Source organism: Theropithecus gelada, chromosome 12, assembly GCF_003255815.1.
Source record: "Theropithecus gelada isolate Dixy chromosome 12, Tgel_1.0, whole genome shotgun sequence".
Lineage (NCBI taxonomy): Eukaryota > Metazoa > Chordata > Mammalia > Primates > Cercopithecidae > Theropithecus > Theropithecus gelada.
This window is the reverse complement of record NC_037680.1, coordinates 109,997,308-110,019,199: the sequence shown is the minus strand read 5'-3', so window position 1 is coordinate 110,019,199 and position 21,892 is coordinate 109,997,308. Positions and strand designations below refer to the sequence as shown.

Genomic DNA, 21,892 nt, shown 5'->3' with positions numbered 1-21,892 from the left:
CCAGGAGCTTATGTAAAATCTGTATTTAATTTGCCCCATACAATAGTTATGGCCCCATTTTACTAATGAAGAAATTCGGGTCCAGAGAGGACACAGATATCTACAGTGAAGTGACAGATGTGGGCTTCAGACTCAGACCTGTCTGATTTCAACTCTCTCCATGCTTAGACAGCAAATGAAAAACATTTTTTTATGTTTGGGGAAGATTTACTTTTCATTATTTTTGTCTGTACAAGTTCAGACTAAATTAAAGCCATAACCAATCATCCTACTTTTTCTGAAAGTGAATTTATGCACAAACCCATCTCTACTACACACCAAAGGCACAAACCTTAACCACCAGCAGCAGGAGCGACATCCCAAAATACACCATGCTATCTGTGGTTCATGAAGGTAGGAAAGATTCAGCTTCTGTGAAACCTACAGAACAAAATCCATCTCCCTATCGAGCTGTGGAATGAAATCACTCTGTTTCAATAAATGTTTATTGAACACTTGAGTGCTGAGTGCGGCTTGGAATACTACAATGAAAGGGACTCGACCCTTGACCTTTCAGGAAACTGCTCCAGCAGAAGGATACTTGACATAGTAGGAAGAACAGAATAATTCGCTTTAAAATGCTCAGGAAAAAAAGTAGGGGTGGGAGAAGGGGGTGGAAACAGATGAAACAAGAAAGACACAAGGCTGATGTAATTAATTCAACGGTCTCTACTTCTGCGTCTGTTTGGAAATTTCCACAAATTGTTTTTGAGTGTCATAAGAGGGGTGCAGACAGGGCGCTTTGGAAACCTGGAAGTCAGTGAAACATACCAGAGGCCTGAAGCTGGTGCTGCCTGGGCCAGAGGCAGGCTCCCCAGCTTCCTGACCTATGGATCTCACAAGCACCTGAGAACAACGCAGCAGTGCTGCCACTATCAGCATTCAACCTCCTCTCCCCTGGCACGTGCTCAACCAGCTGCTTCCTCACCTGTTTTCTGACATTTGGTGGAAATAAAGTCCTGTGTTAAACGGCCCAACTCATGGCAGACTTGTTTGCTGGAGGTTACTTTTTATTTACTTGAGACCACCCAGAGCCCAGCCACTGCTAACACCTACTATTCACATTCCAAGATAACGTCCTTCCCATCTGTTTTCTTTTTTTTTCTTTTTTCTTTTTTGAGACAGAGATTTGTTCTGTCGCCCAGGCTGCAGTGCGGTGGCACAGTCTGGGCTCACTGCAACCTCTACCTCCCAGGTTCAAGTGATTCTCTTGCCTCAGCCTCCCAAGTAGCTGGGACTACAGGCGTGCGCCATCACACACGGCTAATTTTTGTTATTTATAGTACAGACAGGATTTTACCTTGTTGGCCAGGCTGGTCTCGAACTCCTGACATCAGGTGATCCGTCCGACTTGGGCACCCAAAGTGCTGGGACTACAGGCGTAGCCACCGCACCCGGCTCCATCTGTTTTCAAGTGTGTAAATAAAACAGAAAAGTGGGGCTGGGCATGGTATCTCACACCTGTAATCTCAGCACTTTGGGAGGACGAGGCAGGCAGATCACTTGAGCCCGGGAATCCAAGACCAGCCTGGGCAACATAGCATAGTAAAGTATCCCTCTGCTTTTATAGAGACTCCATCTCTATAAAAACTTTAAAAATTGGCTGGGTATGGTGGCATATGCCTGTAGTCCTAGCTACTATGGAAAGTGGGGCAGAAAAGTTGCTTGAACCCAGGAATTTAGGCTCCAGTGACCTATGACTGAACCACTGCACTGCAGCCTGGATGACAGAACAAGAGTATGCCTCTCTAAAAAAAAAAAAAAAAACAAAAAAACATAAAAATAAAATTGCCAGGTGCTATGGCTCACACCTGTAATCTCAGCATTTTGGGAGAAAGAGGTGGGCAAATCACTTGTGCCCAGGAGTTCAAGACCAGCCTGGGCAACACGGTGAGATGCCATCTCTACAAAAAATTTAAAAATTAGTTGGGCATGGTGGCACACACATGTAGTCCCAGCCTCTGGGGAGGCCAAGACAGGAAAATCACCTGAGCCCAAGAGTCCAAGGCTGCAGTGAGCAATGATGGCACCACTGCACTCCAGCCTGGGTGACAGGGCGAGACCCTGTGTCAAGGCCAGGTGCAGTGGCTCACACCTGTAATCCCAGCACTTTGGGAGGCTGAGGCGGGTGGAACACTTGAGGTCAGGAGTTCGTAACCAGCCTGGCCAACATGGTGAAATCCCGTCTCTGCTAAAAATACAAAAACTAGCCAGGTGTCGTGGCAGAGACCTGTAATCCCAGCTACTCAGGAGACTGAGGCAGGAGAATTGCTTGAACCCGGGAGGCGGAGGTTGCAGTGAGCTGAGATCACACCACTGCACTCCAGCCTGGGTGACAGAGCTGGAAAACAAACAGAAAAAACCCTGTGTCAAAAAAAAATTAAACTAAAAAACATAAAGGGGAGTTATATGATATACGAATTATTTAATAACTTGCTTTTCCAAACAACAATATGCTGCAACTAGATCTACTTTTGCTTTGTGTGTTATTCCTTTATATGCTATTTCTTTTTTATTTATTCAAATGTTTAGGGATGGTAATATCATTATGAACATATCTAAAGAACGGATAATGTTGCACGCATCAAACAGTTTATATTTCAAGCTAAAATACATCCTATTTATATCAAGACCTTGAGCTCGCCGCTTTGGTAAGTGTAGATTTAATTTCAACACAGGAGTTTAAAGTTTAAACAAAGGGGAACATAATTAAGTTGTTCCATATAATGTACCCATTTATTAGGAATATTATGAAACTTAAATCCTGTATTTTCACAAGCATGTCCTTTTGTATATTTGACTCCTGAAATTCAATCTGTTTTGATCCAACAGTACTGTTTCAGTTGTTTTAGGACATTCCAGATAAGGCTGAGGGCAGCCACTTCTCCATCCTGAATCATCACCACATGGTGACACAGCCCCTCTTACCATTAGGAGTCTTCCACTGAAGGGAAGCATGTTATGCCTTTTTGTTTCCTTTGGTATAAAATAATACATGCTCATTTCAGAATATGCAGGCAAGCAGATGTAAACATAAAAATAATGCAAATCCCACCACCTAACCCGACCTGCAATATCATGAGAAACTTCCTTCGTGTTATCTCCTATTCCACCTTATTCCCAGTGTTTTACACACTGCTGAAACGCATTCTGTAAACACAGCTTTGCCTCTTTATTTCTCCAACATCACACAGTACCCTGTTGCTGCCCTCCTCAGTTACCTGGCTGGCGGCTTCAGGGACTGAGAGCCTCGCACACAGCCACTCTCCGGCTTTGTGACCTGGTGCAGCCGCCATGAAGTTGTGAAGGTGAAGTGGCATAGCACGCGCACAGAGCACAGCACGGGACTCGCCCACAGTACCCATTTTATCAGCTATTATCATTAACTCACTGAGTCATTACACTGGAGTGTTCTGGTGGAGTTTGTCCCAAGCTGCACTTGGACACTGGGGTGGTTTGCAACTTTTTATATTTAATGGTACAATAAACATGTTGTTCATGAGCTTCATATTTAAGATTATTTTCTCAGGATAGAGTCCCAGTGTTAGAATTCTGGACCAAGAGTCTCTCGGAGTTATTCACTCACTCACTAAGTCACTTTCCCAAATGGTTATACCCATTTCTGCTGCCAGAGGACAAAGAAGCTGCAGTTAACTACCAAGGAGTTTCTATAAACAGCAAAATTCCCACTTATTCAAAACACTAGTCAGATATAAAAACACAGACAATGTGACTATTGGACAATAAAAATACACTTTGGCATTAGACTCACGCCTCATTTGTCAGATCGCCCTTAAATGTAAGAAAAAAATAAAAACTAAAAAAAATAGACTCATGCCTCAATTCTTGACAAACCTGGTTCTGCTTGCCCTCCTGAAGTACATAGAAATGTTCAGCAACCACACAGAGAGAAAGGAGATAGAGAACAACTTCTCAGACTTCCTTTCTGCCCAGCCTCTGAGTACTATAGTGTCCATTTTTCAGAATTCAAATACAGAGAATGTCAAATGAGACTGGATTTAATGAGATGAGTGTTATTTCAAGTTTACCAAACTATAAAAAGAACTGAATCAAGTCCATATTCTCAAATCTAAAATGCAGAAGAGGCTGGGCGCCGTAGCTCACACCTGTAATCCTAGCACTTTGGGAGGCTGAGGCGGGCGGATTGCTTGAGCCCAGGAATTCGAGGACAGCCTAGGCAACAGAGCAAGAACCCATCTCTACAAAAAATACAAAAATTACCTAGGTGTGGTGGTGCATGCCTATGGTCCCACCTACTCAGGAGGCTGAGTGGGAGGATCACTTGAGCTCAGGACGTAGAGGCTGCAGTGAGCGGAGATCATACCACTGCACTCCTGCCTGGGTGACAGTGAGACCCTGTCTCAAAAAAATAAAACAAAACAAAATAAAATGTAGATGAGTTCCATGGCAGTAAAAATTCTGAAATGCAGATACTTCCTTTTAAACCCTTTAAATATGTAAATGTCTCATAACCATCCATAAGAATAATTCTATTAAGAATCACTTTATGAACTCCATTGAGATTACCAAGCACTCCTGAGAAGCTCTGTGGCTGTTTTTCAATACTGCAGGGCTGTTTGCACAGCTGGCGAGGCAGACTCCAGCTGGAGAGCACTCCTCTTCAACAGATGGTGCTGGAGCAACTGCACATCCACACAGGAAGAATGAAGTTGGAACCTGACCTCACACCACACACAAAAAATAACTCAAAATGGATCAAGGACTAAATATATTAATAATAGCTGAAACTACAAAACGCGTGAAAGAACACAGGTATAAATCTTGACTCTGGATTAGGCGATGGTTTCTTAAGTATAACACCAAAAGCACAAGCAACAAAAGAAAAAAATCGGACTTCATCAAAATTCAAAACTTTTGTGCCTCAAAGGACACTATCAAGAGAGTGAAAACACAACTCACAGAGAAAATATTTGCAAATCATGTATCTAATCAGGGTCTAGTACTCAAAATATATAAAAAACTCTTACAATTCAACAACAAGAAGACAACCCGATTGGAAAATGGGCAACGGATCTGAATAGATATTTCTTCAAAAAATATATACAAATGGTCAACAAACACACGAAAAGATGCTCAACACTGTTAGTCACTGAGGAACCGATTAATAATACAATATTCTTACATTATTAAATATTATAACGTTATATTACAATAAGCAGAAAGTAACAAGTGTTGCCAAGTGTGGAAACATGGGAACTCTCCTACACTGCTGGAGGAAACTTACAATGGTGCAGCCATTGTGGAAAATGGTTTGGCAGCTCCTCAACAAGATAAACACAGAATTATCCAGCAATTTAACTCACATGTATGTACCCAAAAGAAATGAAAACAGGTCAGCCGGGTGCAGTGGCTCACACCTGTAATCCCAGCACTCTGGGAGGCCGACGCAAGAAGACCACTTGAGCCCGCGTTCAAGACCAACCTGCACAACGCAGTAAGACCTCTTCTCTACAAAACAATTAAAAATTGGCCAGGCATGGTGGCACACATCTGTAGTCACAGCTACTTGGGAAGCTGAGGTGGGAGGACTGCTTGAGCCCAAGATGTGGAGGCTGCAGTGAGCCATGACTGCACCACTGCACTCCAGCCTGGGTTGCAGAGACCCTGTCTCAAAAATTAAAAAAAAAAAATACAAAATAAATGAAAACAGGCATTTAAATAATAATTTGTACATGAATGTTCATGGCAGCTCTATTCACAATAGTCAAAAGGTAGAAGCAACCCAAATATCTGTCAACCAATGAATGAGCAAACAAAATGTGGTACATTCACAGAACACAGTATTATTCACTCAAAAACAGAAAGGAAGTTCTGAAAAGTACAACATAAATAAGCCTTGAAAACACAGTGCTCAGTGGCCAGGCACGGTGGCTCATGCATGTAATCCCGGCACTTTGGGAGGCCAGGGCGCTCAGATCACTCGAGGTCAGGAATTGGAAGACCAGTCTGGTCACAACATGGTGGAACCCCCTCTGTACTAAAAATACAAAAATTAGCCAGGCATGGTGGAGCGCACCTGTAACCCCAGCCACTCGGGAGGCTGAGGTGAGAGGATCACTTGAACCTGGGAGGCAGAGATTGCAGTAAGCTGAGATTGAGCCACTGCACTCCAACCTGAGTGAAAGAGCAAGACTCTATCTAAAAAATAAATAAATAATAAATGAAATACCCAGAATAGGCAAATCCATGGAGATGGAAAGCAGATTAGTGCTTGTCAGGGGCTGGGAGGAGGGGGAAATGAGGAGTGACTCACGATGGAAAAGGGATTTCCATGTAGGGGATACAAAAGTTCCCAAACTGGATAGAGGTGATGGTTACACAATACCATCAATGTACTTAATGGCACTTAACTGTACCCGTTAAAATGGCTAAAATAGCAGGTTTAAAAGAAAAAGAAAGAGTGTCCCTCTTCCATCATTCTCTAAGGACAATTCAACACCATTCATCGGGGGATGAGAGTCCAGTCTTTCCTGCAGGGGAGAGGGAGGCAGACACCCTTCACCCTCAGACACAGAAGAGCAGAGCCAGCAGAGTGGGCAGCAGGTCATCAACAAACACCCACTACTCAGGAACACACATGGAGACGGAGGATGGGGCCACTGCACAGGAATTCAAGGTGAGGGGAGAGCCCGTCCAGAGCAGCAGAGACACAGCCTGGGCCTGTGGCCGATCAACCCATGGCCAGCCCCAGACTGTGCCCAGCAAACAGCAATTCGAACCCACAGCCTGGCAAACACCATTCAAGGAACACTAAATCTAAACAGAAAGGGGGAGGGGGGAGGCTGATGGAAAAACATGCCATAAAGTACATGCACAAACCTGAAATGAATGATTGCAGAAAATGGAAGACCATTTTAGAAAAGATGCGACTCTTGTCATTAGTAAGATGCAGGAAGATACACCCTTTATTTAAAAAGTTAAAATTAAAATGTTTTTAAAGGACAGGGAGCACCAAAATGAGAACAGGATTAAATTAAAAGACAACAAGCTAAGATGTTGACCAAGATTAAAGAAAAACTGAAAACAATCACGCTATGGAAAAATTAAAATCCAACTGGAAGGAGTCAAAGGGAAAAATGTACATTACAGAAAATGTCATAGGTGGCAAAAAGACAAAACTGAGAGGCTCCCAGAATGCTGATGGATACAGTGGCAAGGGAAAAATACCAAGATGGACAGAGTGGTAAGGAGACAGATGGTCTAAACCACAGATAAGAACCTCCCCCCAAAAAATAAAATAAATGGAGATGCAATATGAGAGGCAGAGACAAAAGCCTTTCTCACAGAAAGCTACCCAACTCATTTGATGAGGCTGGGACAACCTTAAACCTAAGCCAACCCAAAAAAGGAAAACAAAGACCTGCCAGCTTGAAATCGTGAAACTCCTAGGCACTCTCCTCCCAGGACTGGCAGGAAATGGGCAGCAATGCACGCCGTGGGCTGGCCGCCGCGGCCACACTGTCCCTTCTACCTGAAACTCCAGCTCCAGGACTCCATCCAGAAGACGCAAACAGATCGCAACATAGCAAGCAAGCCTTCAAAGACCAAAGAGCCAGATGAAGGTGTGTTTCTAGGAAAATTAGGATAATTTCAGCATCAAAAAGAATGACTGTAACTGACTGTAAAACACTGAATAAAAATTGCCATGAATTCATATAGTGATACTCGGGGTGGGTGTGGGGGTTTAGGGTTGCGGGGAGAGAAACATTTGCCTCTACTGGGGATGACTATTTACCAAATCCTTACCTTGAACACTGGTAAATATACAGAAAGAATCCAGCAATTGCCCTGCCTTTTTAGGAGGAACTGTGGCCTTTAACCCAGTTGAAGTGAGAAAATATCTTTTTATTTTCACTTTTTTGACAGAGTCTCGCTCTGTCACCCAGCCTGGAGCGCAGTGCTGCTATCTCGGCTCACTGCAACCTCCACCTCCTGGGTTCATGCCATTCTCCTGCCTCGGCCTCTGGAGTAACTGGGATTACAGGCGCCCGCCACCACAGCCGGCTACTTTTTTTGTATTTTTAGTAGAGATGGGGTTTTACATATTGGCCAGGCTGGTCTCAAACTCCTGACCTCAAGTGATCCCCCCGCCTCGGCCTCCCAAAGTGCTGAGATTATAGCCATGAGCCACCACGCCCAGCCCCAAGAAAATATCTTTATAGAACAACACCAACAGATAAACGTGGAATAAATGACAGAATGGGGGAGGCGGGAATCTCCATTTCACAAACTCTCACAATAAAATTGATTCAGGCAAGTCCTGTATTGTGTACGAATGTGGAAACCATTTGGGGTAAAGGATATCTGCACAGTGCCCAGGAATCACCTATTACTTCCTAATTGTAAAGGGGGAATCACATCTCCAACGAAAAGATCTGGTCGGGCAAGGTGGCTCATGCCTGTAATCCCAGGGAGGCCTTTTGGGATTACAGGCATGAGCCAAGGCAGGGGGCTCACTTTAGGTCAGGAGTTCAAGACCAGACTGGCTTAACGTAGGGAGATCCCATTTCTATTTAAAAAAAAAAAAAAAAAAGAAGGAAGGAAGAAAAGACCTAGAAATCTCCTGTAAACCAAGCGACGACACAGCAGAGGGGGACAGCCTAGGAGGACACGCCCTCCTCCAAGTGGGATGCAGTACAGAGCACACAGCGTTCCATATTTAGGGACATGCCCAAAATGTCAACCGAAATATAGAAGTGAGTCTCTGAAACTGCTCACTTCTACTTTATAGGAAATATAGAAGATAAAATAACATTGTAAAAGAATGATGGGAAAACAATCAGAAAAATCCAGAAAGATTATTAGGTTGGTGCAAAAGTAATGGAGGTTTCTGCCATTAAAAGTCATTAATACAGATGGGAGCGGTGGCTCACGCCTGTAATCCCAACTCTTTGGGAGGCCGAGGCAGGTGGATCACTTGAGGTCAGGAGTTCGAGACCAGCCCAGCCAACACGGTGAAACCCCCGTCTCTACTAAAAATACAAAAATTAGCCGGGCGTGGTGGCAGGTGCCTGTAATCCCAGCTGCTTGGGAAGCTGAGGCAGGAGAATCATTTGAACTAGAGAGGCGGAGGTTGCAGTGAGCTGAGATCACACCACTACATTCCAGCCTGGGCCACACACTGAAACTCCGTCTCAAAAAAAAAAAAGTCATTAATACAAGACAACTGCCCTTGTCTCTTGAAAAACTTGATGTCATAGGCAGGTAGGGAACGGGAAGAGAGGACAGTGGAAGTTATTCTAATTTAACAAACTAAAGAGATAACAACAACCAAATATAATGCATAAAACTTGATGGGTACCTGTTTCCCAAAAGAAAGGTCACAAATCACATTTCTGGTTAAATTGGGGAAATTTGAAAATGATCTGGATATTAAACGTTAAAAATTTTTTTCAGGTATAATGGTACTGTTATATATGAAAATATCCTCGTTTTGTGGGGACATACACTGAGGTATTTAGGGGTAAACCGTACTGGTTCTGGGGCTTCTCTGCACCCCCTTCCTCTTTCTCCTCCCCTGACAGTCCTTCCTTTTTTGACTAGTCCTCCTCCTTCTCCTCTGCCCACCTCCAAAAGCCAATGGCCCCAGCATCCGATCGGGTCCTAACCCCATCACACTGTCCTCACTCTCAGGCCCAGATGAACCATCCTCACTGCAGCTGCATGACTGGGGGCTGGGGAGGAAGGGACAAAGAAGGCCCTATCTGGGTTCAGTGAGACCTATATGGCTTCATGGCACACCAGCAGGCCACCTAACTGCTGAATCTATGTCGCTCATTGGCAAAATTGGGGTAGTGGAGAATAAGAGGTTCCAGGACAGCAAGCAGCGGAGCTAGGTAACAGCAAAATCCCCAAAGCTGTCCTCAACCACAGCTCATTAAATCAGAGAAGAGTTCCATTATCCAGCTCATCACAGGAATCACAAGTATCCTCTCCCCCAACACCCACACCAAACCACCACTGAGTTCTCACAATGTCACCTCCTCAGCATCTCTCAAATCCAGCTACTTCCCCCATCGCCACAGCCACAAGGCCAGGCCCAGGCTGCCAGCATCTCTCACTGCATTGGGTCAGCCAGCATCCACTCAGTCAACCGCAGCACAGCTAGAGCCATCTTTTCAACCACGATCCGATTAGGTCATGCTCCTTCCTAAAATCTTAAAGCAATAGCATCCCACTGCTCTGGGAGAAAAAAGGCAGAGCTCCCTAACACAGCCTCCAACCCTCTCCAGTGTCATGTCCCAACCAAGGGCTCCTGATGCTTACCAGCCCTAACCACCATAGCCTTCTTTCAGCCCCAAGATTTCCCCAAGCTCCCTCTTGCCACAGGGCCTTTGCATACCTCTTTGATCAGCAACCTCCTCCTCCTCATTCTTTCATAAATCCTTTAAAAAAAATACTCTATTTCCTTTGAGCTTAATGTGTTGCTATTCTAACTACCTGATTTTCAGCATGTCTTCTTTTCTAACATATGTATTCTAAGCTATAAATTTCCCTCTAAACATGACTTCAGCTGTACCCCATTTTATATACACGTATTTGCTATTGTTCAACTGAAAATATTTAAGCTTTCTGTGACTCATAAGTTACTTAGAAATAGATATCTAAAATTTCCAAATATATTGAGACATTCTTTTTATTGAACCTGGCTTAATGCTGTTGTTGTCAGAGAACATACTCTACACAATTTCAACTCTTTGAAAGTTTTTGAGACTTGCGTTATGGCCAGCAGATAGTGAATTCTGACAAATGTGCCTGTGTATTGAAAAAAAACTTAGATTCTACAATTGTTAGGTACAGTGCTCTACATATTTCCATTAGGTCAAGTTTAGTACTTGTGGCAGGTGCAGTGGCTCACGCCTGTAATCCCAACACTTTGGGAGGCCGAGGCAGGTGGATCACCTGAGGTCAGGAGTTCGAGACCAGCCTGACCAAGATGGTGAGACCCCCATCTCTACTAAAAATACAAAAATTAGCCAGGCATGGTGATACACACCTGTAGTCCCAGCTACTCGGGAAGCTGAGGCAGAGGAATCACTTGAACCTGGGAGGTGGAGGTTGCAGTGAGCAGAGACTGTGCCATTGCACCCCAGTCTGGGCAACAGAGTGAAACTCCGTTTCTAAAAAAAAAAAAAAAAAAATTAGTACTTGTGTTGCTCAATTCTACATTTTTACAAATTTGTCTACTTGATGCATAGCATGTAAGACAGGTGTGTTAAAATATCTCACAATGATTATGAACTTGTTTCCCTTACAATTAATTTTTCTTTTATTTTGAAATTATTACTTTCACATTTTAAATTATTATATCCAAAATGAACTTTTTCTCATTTATCAGTATATCTTTATCTCTACTCGTAATTTTTCCCTTATAATCTACTTTGATACTAAAATAGCTACACCAAGTTTCTTTTGGTTAGTGTTTGCATAGTATCTTTTCCTATTCTTTTACTTTCAATCTTTTAATATCCTTATATTTTAAATGTATCTCTTTCAAATAGCCTAGTCAGGATTTTCTTTTGTATCCCATCTCACAACCTCTGTATTTTAACTGGAGCATTTAAGTCCACTTACATTTAATGTGATTACTGATACACTGGGATTTCAGTCTACTAACTTACTATTTGCTTTCTCTTTGTCCCAGTTGTTCAGTGTTTTCTCTCCTTTCTTGCCTTCTGTCAGATTTAGAATCCCTGATTCTATTTTTCTTGTTTAGCTTAGATATCACACACTATCACAATTTTGGTGGCCACCACACAGATTACATACAACATGCAACCCTGACTTGTCTAATATAATTGGATCTTTGTTCTTCTTCCTGGAAATGCAAAGACCTTAGAAAAGTTCTACTCCATTTGCCTCCTTTCTAGCCTATATGACATTGTTGTCATGTATTTTAATTATATATATTTTAAACCCAAAGGCATAATTTTTATAGTTAATAATCATTTGGTCTTTTCCACATAGAAACCCTTTTTAAGTCTCCATTCCTTCCTACAACTCTAACGTTTAACTTGAGCTCATTTTCCTTTAGCCAAAACAAACAAAAAACACTTTATGTTTCCCTTAGTGTGGGTCTGCTGGCAAAAACATTGTTTTTGTTTATATGAAAGTGCCTTTATTTCAACTGTATTTTCTGAAGGACATTTTTGCTGCACACAGAATTCTGGGTTCACAGTTTCTCTGAGCACTTAAATTTCAACAGACTTTTGGTTTTCATTGTTTCTGTTAAGAACACAGCTGTCACTCTTTTTTTGTTTGGTTTTTGTTTTTAGAAGCGAAGTCTTGCTCTGTTGCCCAGGCTGGAGTGCAGTGGTGTGATCTCGACTCACTGCAACCTCCGCCTTTCTCTCTTTCTCTTCATCTATGGTTTTCAACAGTGCTTACAGTCACCGGTCGCTTAACAATGAGGATCTATTCTGAGAAATGTAGTATTAGGTGATTTCATCCTATGTGAACATCATAGAGTGTACTTTCACAAATCTAGACGGCACACACCTAATCTGTATGGCATATTAGGTGGCCTATTGCTCCTAGACTACAAACCAGTATAGCACATGATTGTGCTGACACTGTAGGCAACTATAACTCAATAGCAAATATTTGTGTATCTAAATATAACTAAACATAGAAAAGGTACTGTAAAAATATGTCATAAAAGATTTTTAGAATGGTACACCTGTATAGGGTACTTACCGTAACTGGAGCTTGCAGGGCTGGAAGTTGCTCTGGATGAGTGAGTGAGTGACTGGTGAGTGAATGTGATGGCCTAGGACACTACTAACCAATCCTGTATGCTTTATAAACACTGTACACTTAGGCTACACTACATTTATTTTTTTAAAGACTTTCTTCAATAACAAATTAACCTTAGCTTACTGTAACATTTTTACTTTATAAACTTTTAATTTTTTGACTCTTTTCTAGTAACATTTAGCTTGAAACACACACACATTGTACACCTGTACAAAAATATTTTCTTTATATCCTTATTCTATAACTTTTTTCTATTTTAATTTAATTATTTTATTTCTTAAATATTTTTGTTAAAAACTAAGAAACACACACACACATTAGCCTAGACCTACAGAGAGTCAGGATCATCAATATTATTGTCTTCCGTCTCCAGTGGAAGGTCTTCAGGGACAATGACACACATGGAGCTGTCACCTCCTATGATAACAATGCCTTCTTCTGGATACCTCCTGAAGGACCTGCCTGAGGCAGTTTTACAATTTGCTTTTCTTTTTTCTATAAGTAGAAGGAATATACTCTAAAATAACAGAAAGCATAAATAGTAAATATATAAACCAGTAACAAAGTTGTTTATTATCAATTATTATGTACTGTATATAATTGTATGTGCTATACTTTCCTACCACTTGCAGTGCAGTAGGTCTGTTTACACCAGCATCACCACAAACGCATAGGTAATTCATTGCCCTACAACATTGTAACAGCTACCACGTCACTAGACAATAGCAATTTTTCAGCTCCATTATAATCTTGTGGGATCACCTTTGTCCATGTGTACCATCATATGGAAACATCATTATGCAGAGCACGGGGGTGTATCAGGAATTGATTAGATATGGTTCTTTCAGTTCATATGGCTATCGAATCTGTGAATGGTTCCTGTTATTTGTTGCAGGAAATTCTCAGGTATTATCTTTTCTTTCTTTTTTTTTTTTTAATTTAAGACAGAGTTTCGCTCTTGTCACCCAGGCTTTAGTGCAATGGCATGGTCTCAGCTCACTGCAACGTCTGCTTTCCGGGTTCAAGCGATTCTCCTGCCTCAGCCCCCCGAGTAGCTGGGATTACAGGCATCTGCTACCATGCCCGGCTAATTTTAATACTTTTAGTAGACACAGGGTTTCACCATGTTGGCCAGGCTGGTCTTGAACTCCTGATCTCAAGCGATCCGCTCACCTCAGCTTCCCAAACTGCTGGGATTACAGGCGTGAGCCACCGCAGCTGGCCACATTATCTTTTCAAATATTGTGTCTCCTCAATTTTCTCTCACCTCTCCTCTCTTGTGACAATTAAACACAAGACCTTTTTACTGTATCTGTCTCCTACCCTCTCCAATTTTTTCCATTTTTTATGTCTCCAGGCTTCCTTGTGGGTATTTTCTTCTGAGCTATTTTCTGGGTCACACAATTTTTTCAGCCTGGGTCTAATCTGCTCTTTTTTTGGTTAATTTTGATTATTATGTTTTTCAATTTTAGAATTTTCTTTTATTGGCTGGGTGCAGTGGCTCACATCTGTAATCCCAGCACTTTGGGAAGCAGAGGTGGGCAGATCACCTGAGGTCAGGAGTTCGAGACCAACTCAGCCAACATGATGGGACTCCGTCTCTACTAAAAATACCAAAAAATTAGCTGGGCGTGGTGATGGGCACCTGTAATCCCAGCTACTTGGGAGGCTGAGGCAGGAGAATTGCTTGAAGCCGGGAGGCAAAGGTTGCAGTGAGCCGAGATCGTGCCACTGCACTACAGCCTAGGTAACAAGAGTGAGACTCAGTCTCAAAAAAAAGAAAAAAAAATTTTATCTTTAGTAGAGGCGGGATCTTGCCACGTAGGCCAGGCTGGTCTCAAACTCGTGACCTCAAATGATCCACCTGCCTCAATCCGGAAGTGCTGAGATTATAGGTGTGAGCCATGCCAGTGTGGACTAGAATTTTCATTTGGTTCTTTATAGTTTCTAGTTCTCTGCCAAAACTCTCAATCTGATCTTGTATCTCCTTAAACACAAGAAGCATAGTTGTTGTAAAGTCTGTGTCTGGTATCTGGAAGCCCTGCTGATCTGTCTATAGTCTGTTGTTTCTACTGGTTTTAACTCAAGTGCCTTTGCCTCCCTGGGTGTCTATTTTTTTTATTGTATGCACAATAATGAATTTACAAACAGACTTGTGAAAGTCATTAGAGGCCTCCATTGATGTTATCTCCCTCTAGAGAGGATTAAAGTTTGTTTCTGTTGGGAATCTGGAGACACTAGTACACTGGGATTACTTTAATTTCAGAGGACTGAGGTGATGTGAAGCAGGGCTGCAGTCCTTCCAAAGTCTTACTTCTGGCTCATGTGTATTCCTTGGAAGTGGCTCCTTGGGATCCCAATCCAAATTGTGAGGGGAGGGTGTCACCCAGGACTGTTGCCCTTTGGCAGAACCTGGTGCCTCAGCCGTGTTAAGGCACTCGGACAGTCTCACAGGGCTCAGCCTCTCAGCTCCCATGTTTGTTTTGTTCATGGCCCAGTGTTCGTTCCCCAGGGCTGCCCTAGGGCTGCCACAAAACTTCAAGGCTTAAAACAAAACTTGAAAAAAAAACAAAACAAAACTTGGCTGTCTCACTGCTCTGGGGGCTGGAAGTCCGAGATCAAGGGATCAGAAGGGCCGCACTCCCTCTGAAGGCTCTAGGGGAGATTCCATCTGTTATCTCTTCCAGCTTCTAGTGGCCCCAGGCATTCCTTGGTTTACATCAACAGAACTCTAATCTCAGGCTCTGTTTTCCCATAACCTTTTTCTCTATATGTCTTTCTGTCAAATCTCCCTCCCCTTTCTCTTATAAAGACACCAACACTGGATTTAGAGTTTCTCCTAAGTTCACGATGATTTACTCTCAAAATATTTAATTAGCCAGGCACAGTGGCTTGAGCCTACACTCCCAGCTACTCAGAAGCCTGAAGCAGGAGGATCACTTGAGCCCAGGAGTTTGAGACCAGACTGGGGAATACAGCAAGACCCCATTTCAAAACAAAAATTTTTGGCCAGGCACAGTAGCTGTAATTCTAGCACTTTGGGACGGCAAAGGGGGAGGATTGCTTGAGCCCAGGAGTTAGAGACCCCAAGCATGGGCAACATAGTGAGATCCCCGTCTCCACAAAAATTTGTTTTTAAATTAGCCAGGCATCATGGAACGCATCTGGAGTCCCAGCTACTCAGGTGGCTGAGGCAGGATTGCCTGAGCCCAGTTAGAGACTGCAGTATGCCGCTGCACTCCACCCTGGACAACCGAGCAAGACCTCATCTCAAAAAAAAAAAAGAAAATATTTTTAAAAGATATTTAACTAATATCTTATTATACCTACACCCTGAAGTTCCAGGTGGACCAAATTTGGAAAAGATGCCAAACCCACTACAGATGCCACTATAGATTCCAAGGTCAAAAGCAGCCCCAAATACCACACTCACTTCCACAGACCTTCAGCCTCCCCAGATCCTAGTCCAGAAATTCAGCATCATCTCATTAGCAGACTGTGCTTGGCAGACTGGCTCCTCAGTTACTCAGCCCACCACTGCCAGAAGCAGAAGTCACTGCTCCCTACTCACCTTTCAGACCCCAGCCAGTCACTGCCTCAAGAGGCCCTCCCAGACCTCCGATATCAGGTCAAATTCACCTACGATGTCCTCTCAAAGTATTCTGGCTCTCTCCTCATCAGCACCAGTCCCCATCACAACTTTATATTAACCGTGCAATTGTTTATTAATGTCTTCTAGACGATCATCTCTAAAAATTTTTGTTGCTGTTGTTACTCAATAAGATACCCCTAGTGCCTCGCACAACAATTAACAATGTTAAGATCTCAAATATTTGCTGTTAAACTGAACCAGTGAAATAAAAAATATAATACCTAGCCATGATATTCCCACTAGTACTCAGTAAATTAACAATTTCTTTAAAAAATGGTCTTTGCTAATTTTCAGCCAGATTTGTTTGTATTTGCTCTTCTGGAGCCCAGAGATGGAGACTCAGACCAGCTTGAGATGAAGAAAAATGGAGTCAGGGAAATGATTCCTATCTGGGATAAAAAAAGAACAATCAGAAAGACAAAAAATAATCAAAAGCAACCATTTAGTGATCACTTACTATACATCGGCCACTATGTTAGGCGTTCTACACAGATTATCCAATTTAATTCTATGAGTTAACATCCCCATTCCTATTTTACGGATATGACAACCATTATTTCTATTTTACTGACATGGAAACTGAGGCTCAGGAACACACAGTTAACATTTACTGTCACTACAACCAACCTAAGATCTAACATTTTCCATGTTTACAGATGAGGAAACCAAGTCTTAAGGGAGGTTTAGATGCCCTGTCCACAATCGCATGCTTCTTAACTAGAAGCACAGGGTCTGAAGCAACTTTATCTGACACCAAAGTTTAGACTCTGAAATCCAACAATAAAATGGTATTAAAAATCTTCTACATTACTTCATACCTACTAGGATGGCTATTATCAAAAGAGAGATAATAACAGGTACTGCCAAGGATGTGGAAAAATTGGAACCCTCCTCATACACAGCTGGTGGGAATGTAAAATGGTATGGTAGCTTTGGAAAATAGTCCAGTAGTATTACCATATGGCCCAGCACTTCCACTCCTAGGTATATAGCCAAGATAAATGAAAACCAACGTCCACACAAAAACATGTACATGAATGTTCATAGCAGCACTATCCAGAATAGCCAAAAAGTAGAAATAACTCAAATGTCCATCAACTGATAAATGGATAAATAAAATGCAGTGTATCTGTATAATAGAATACTACCCAGTAACAAAAAGAAGAAATGAAGTACCGATACATGCTATGACATGGATGAACCTTGAAAATATCATGCTAAGTGAAAGAAGCCAGAACACATATTGTATGATTCCATTTTTATAAAATGACCAGAATCAGCGAACACAGACACAGAAAGTAGATTCTGGTTGCCTATGGTTGAGGGAGTTGAGAGGAAATGGGGTGATGAAAATGTTCTAAAATTGACTGTGGTCATGGTTGCACAACAGCAAATATACTGACAACCCCTGAACTATATGCTTTAAATGAGTGAACTGTATCCCATGTGAATTATATCTCATAAAACTGGGGTGTATTTTTTTAAGATTTTTACAACTTAAACCCTTCACCTAATTTTTACTAGTCTTCATTTCATAATGGAAAGAAATGCTTTGTTTAAATTTAAAATCAGGAATCCAAGCACTTTCATGCTCATATCCAAAAAAATGTTAACTTTTTAGAAACTTTCAAATAAATTAAACTATTTTAACTGATAGCTTCGCAGAATTACACGGTTCTTTACCGAAATTTCAAAATACCTTATAATGCGCTGGAGAATGTGCTGGTTGGTGTGTTAGCTCCATTTTCTTTCTTTCCATTCTAGCTGTGCAGTTCTACAGAGTCATTACTGTATACTGTGGTCAGGAAATACAAATGAAGTAATGTCTTTGCTGGGGACAGCTTCAACTCTATAGAGCTCGAATATATTAAAAAATCACACATGCATGAAACACTAAACTGACAAATGGCCATCACAAATCTGCACAGATCAAATTTTCAATATGCTAAAGATCTATAACCTGAAGAATTATTTGAAGTTTGGAGAGGCTTCTTTTTACATGTGTGCCATAAGGTCTTGTATTTCAAAGTGTGGTCCATGGACCAGCAGCATCAGCATCTTATGGGAGCTTGTTAGAAATGCATATTCTGCCAGGTGCGCTGGCTCAAGCTTATAATCCCAGCACTTTGGGAGGCTGAGGTGGGTGTATTACTTGAGCTCGGGAGTTTGAGACCAGGATGGGGAATATGGCGAAACTCCATCTCTACAACAAAATACAAAAATTAGCCAGGCATGGTGGCATTTGCCTGTAGTCCCAGCTACTTGGGAGGCTGAGGCAGGAAAATCACTTGAGCCCTGGAGGCAAAGGTTGCAGCAGCTGAGATCGCACCACTGCACTCCAGCCTGGGTGACAAAGTAAGACTTTGTCTCAAAAAGAAAAAAGAAAATAAAAAGAAATGCACATTCTAAGGCCCCACCCACCCTAGACCTACTCAACCATAATCATCATTTTAACAAGATCCCTAGGGGATGAATCTGCACATTAAAATTTGAGGAGCACTGTCCTAAGACATTCTCTTTGTTTTTCTCTTCATTAAGACAGCTCTGACTTGCACTAGACTAATATTTTAAAAGCCTGACATACATACAGTTCTGGTCCTGGGCCAGCTTGTCCTCAGATCCATTCTTTGTCCTTCTGCTCCAGTCCAAGTTGTGGAGGAGGTGACCCCAGCCAGGACAAGGTTCCCAGGCAGAAGGAGAACAGTACATCTGTAGCAGCAGCTGTGCCCTTGCAAGCCTCCAGCCACTGCCAGGTGGACCCCTTGTGACCCCAGTTTTTGGTGGGTGACAGCTGTCCCTGAAGTCTGAAATGCCATCTCCTTCCTTCACCCTCCAGCTTAGGGGTGGCAGCGGTTTCCTGCTTGTTGCCTCATCTCCGGCTTGCCTCACTGCAGCCTGCATTCTCAGTACTCCCACCACCTGTGTGACCACTCCCCTACGTTACATTCCTTCTGCTCTAAATACTTAAGGTGAGTTCTGTTTTTCTTTTTAGACTCAGACTGCTACCCCATACCATTTCTGATATTTCTATTATGTACCATAGATACCAGAAGAATTTTGTGAATGGCTTATCTGCTGGAAAAAAAAAAAATAGAGCTATTACATACAGTCAACCTCGCATTCCCACATTCTGACAATCTCTTAACAACTCAGAAGAAAAATCAGCCTTAAGCTATCTGTACAGCAGATGTGACTGTATTCAGAAACTCTAAGTCCTCGGGGTGTATTTTTAACAGTCTACCCATCACTCCTCCTCAACCAGAACAGCTGGTATAGCAGCTATTGTTTTAGGAGAAAAAAGAAGGAAAGCAAAAACACCTCTTAACCAACAAAATTCTGAACACTGGAATCTCTCAGGAATCAAATCTCTCTCAACACAATCTTGTTCTTAATCAACCTTTTAAATCACATGATCTACCCCACACTGGTCAGCACCTTGCCTGGGCAACAGAAGAAAGCAAGTCCTATCAGTACCATTTAGGGCTATGTGGAGATCTTCCCAAAAGCACATCTGGTCCATCACCCCCATGCTTTGAACAACCCTCTGTGGCCACCTCTTGCCCACGGCCAAAAAGCAAACCCCTCAAAGGACCAGCCCCTCGAAATTCAGCCTTAACTAACCCTTCCAACCTCTAAGTCTAATCAACGTGATCCACCTCTGGCCCAACTTCTGATCATTTCACAGTTGTGCCTAAAGCTCTAGACACAACGTTCAAATATGTAGAAAGCCATTTCTTACCCACTTAGCCTGGCGAATTCCTTATCCCTCAAGATCCCACCTTAAAGAAAACCTCTCCTGCCTCCCCAGGGCAGTCTCTGCCCCGAGTTTCCACAGCACTTAAAATGTTGTCATGTCAGGTGCCCAGGTGTCCATCTCCCCACTAGACTGAGAACCCCTAGGTGTAGAAACTACCTTCCATCTTAAGGTCTTGACCATGGTTCCAATCCAGATCCACATTTACGACCTGTGACACTCTGGACAAGTCATTTAACCTTGACTCTACTTCTATTCCAATTCCAAAAGGCGGAGATGATAGCATCCAACTCATTGGGTTCTCACCAGTACTAATAAACTAACCACGTCAAGTGCTGTAAAGCTAACCCAAGAAATTGCCTGGCACATAGACGGTATTAAAGAATTGTTATTTGCTATTGCTATCATTATTATTACTACTGTTACTGTTACACCCGGAACAAAGCAGGTGTTCCGTACCTATTTGCTGAATAACTGGAGCACTTCACAACAAACCTGTTTGTAACATGTTAGGACTTCAGGTTCCCCCATCGCAGGTATTCAAGGCTGACAGAAGAGAAGACTCCCACGGTGAAGTGACCGGCTGAACCTAACCCGCCCCTGAGGAAAAGCGCACTGCAGCAGGAGGAGAATGTCCGTGCCAAACGGATCTGCCAGCGCTGCCCCAGGGACTCAGCCTCCTCACGGCCACCTGTCCAGCCACCTGCCTGAGGAAGCAGTGTTCTAACCGGGCGGGCTCACTTGGAGCAAAAACCGTAAGCAGTTTTCAATAGGAAGCACAACGGGAAAACAAACGGTGCAACTTTCCTCCTGCAAAAAGGACGTGCGTCTTTATCTAATATTTAGCGTTCGGAGTTCTCAGTGGAGAGTTGGGTGCCAAGCGGGTGCGCGGTCCCGGCTTTGCTGAGAGAGACGGTCACTGAACGCGCATCCCTTCCTTCCCTTTTGTGATGAAGGGGTGAAGGGGTGATCCCTCGCACCCGGGTCCGAGCGGACTTCTGAGGGCACCACAGGGAAGTCTGCAGGGCACTCGCGGGACACCACCCGACCGCTCCTGAGAAATGTGCAGAACTAGGGTTTGGGGACCGCGCACGCCCGCGGGGCGCAGCCGGGAGCCCCCGCGTGGGACCCGCTCGGTGGCACGAGCGCAGTCCCCTGCATCTAGGCCTCAGTTTCCTCCGGGTCCTCGCGGCCCAACTCCTCGCGCGCCCCCCGCCCAGCACGCGGCCCCCGGGAGCGCCCACCTGCGCGCCCCCCGCCCGGCCCCGCCGCCGCCCGCCGTCCGTCGGGGGCCGCGCGCTCCGCCCGGGGCGCCGGCCCGTTACAGCGGCGGGTCACGCTAGACCGAGGCGGGGACGTCCGCGGGACCCCAGGCCGGGCCGGGCTGGGCCTGGGCGGCCGCTCGGGCAGGGCCACGGGCCTCGGCTGGGGCTGCCGCGGCGTGAGGGGCGCGCGCCCGGGCCGCCGCGCCGCGAGCGGACGTTCTGTCGGATCTGGCCCGACGTGGACACCTTGCGGATGAGCTTCTGTGGGGAGCCGGGCTCCGCCTCGGGCTCGCTGTCGGACGACTCCTCGGGCGGCGGCGGCGGAGGCGGTTGCGGCGGACCCGGCGGAGGGGCGCCCGCCGCCGCCGCCATGCTGCCGGGCCA

The 21,892-nt window shown here is 43.8% G+C and overlaps 1 protein-coding gene across 1 annotated transcript in view; it reads right to left on the bottom strand.

The window, feature by feature from the left end:
- DGKD (diacylglycerol kinase delta) overlaps nt 1–21,885 on the bottom strand; it is a 117,315-nt gene extending 95,430 nt beyond the window's left edge. The window contains exon 1 of the mRNA XM_025405089.1: nt 21,725–21,885. Within this exon, the coding sequence (XP_025260874.1) occupies nt 21,725–21,880 (156 nt within the window). The 5' untranslated portion in view covers nt 21,881–21,885. The remainder of the gene's footprint in view (nt 1–21,724) is intronic.
- Nucleotides 21,886–21,892: the final 7 nt, after the last annotated feature.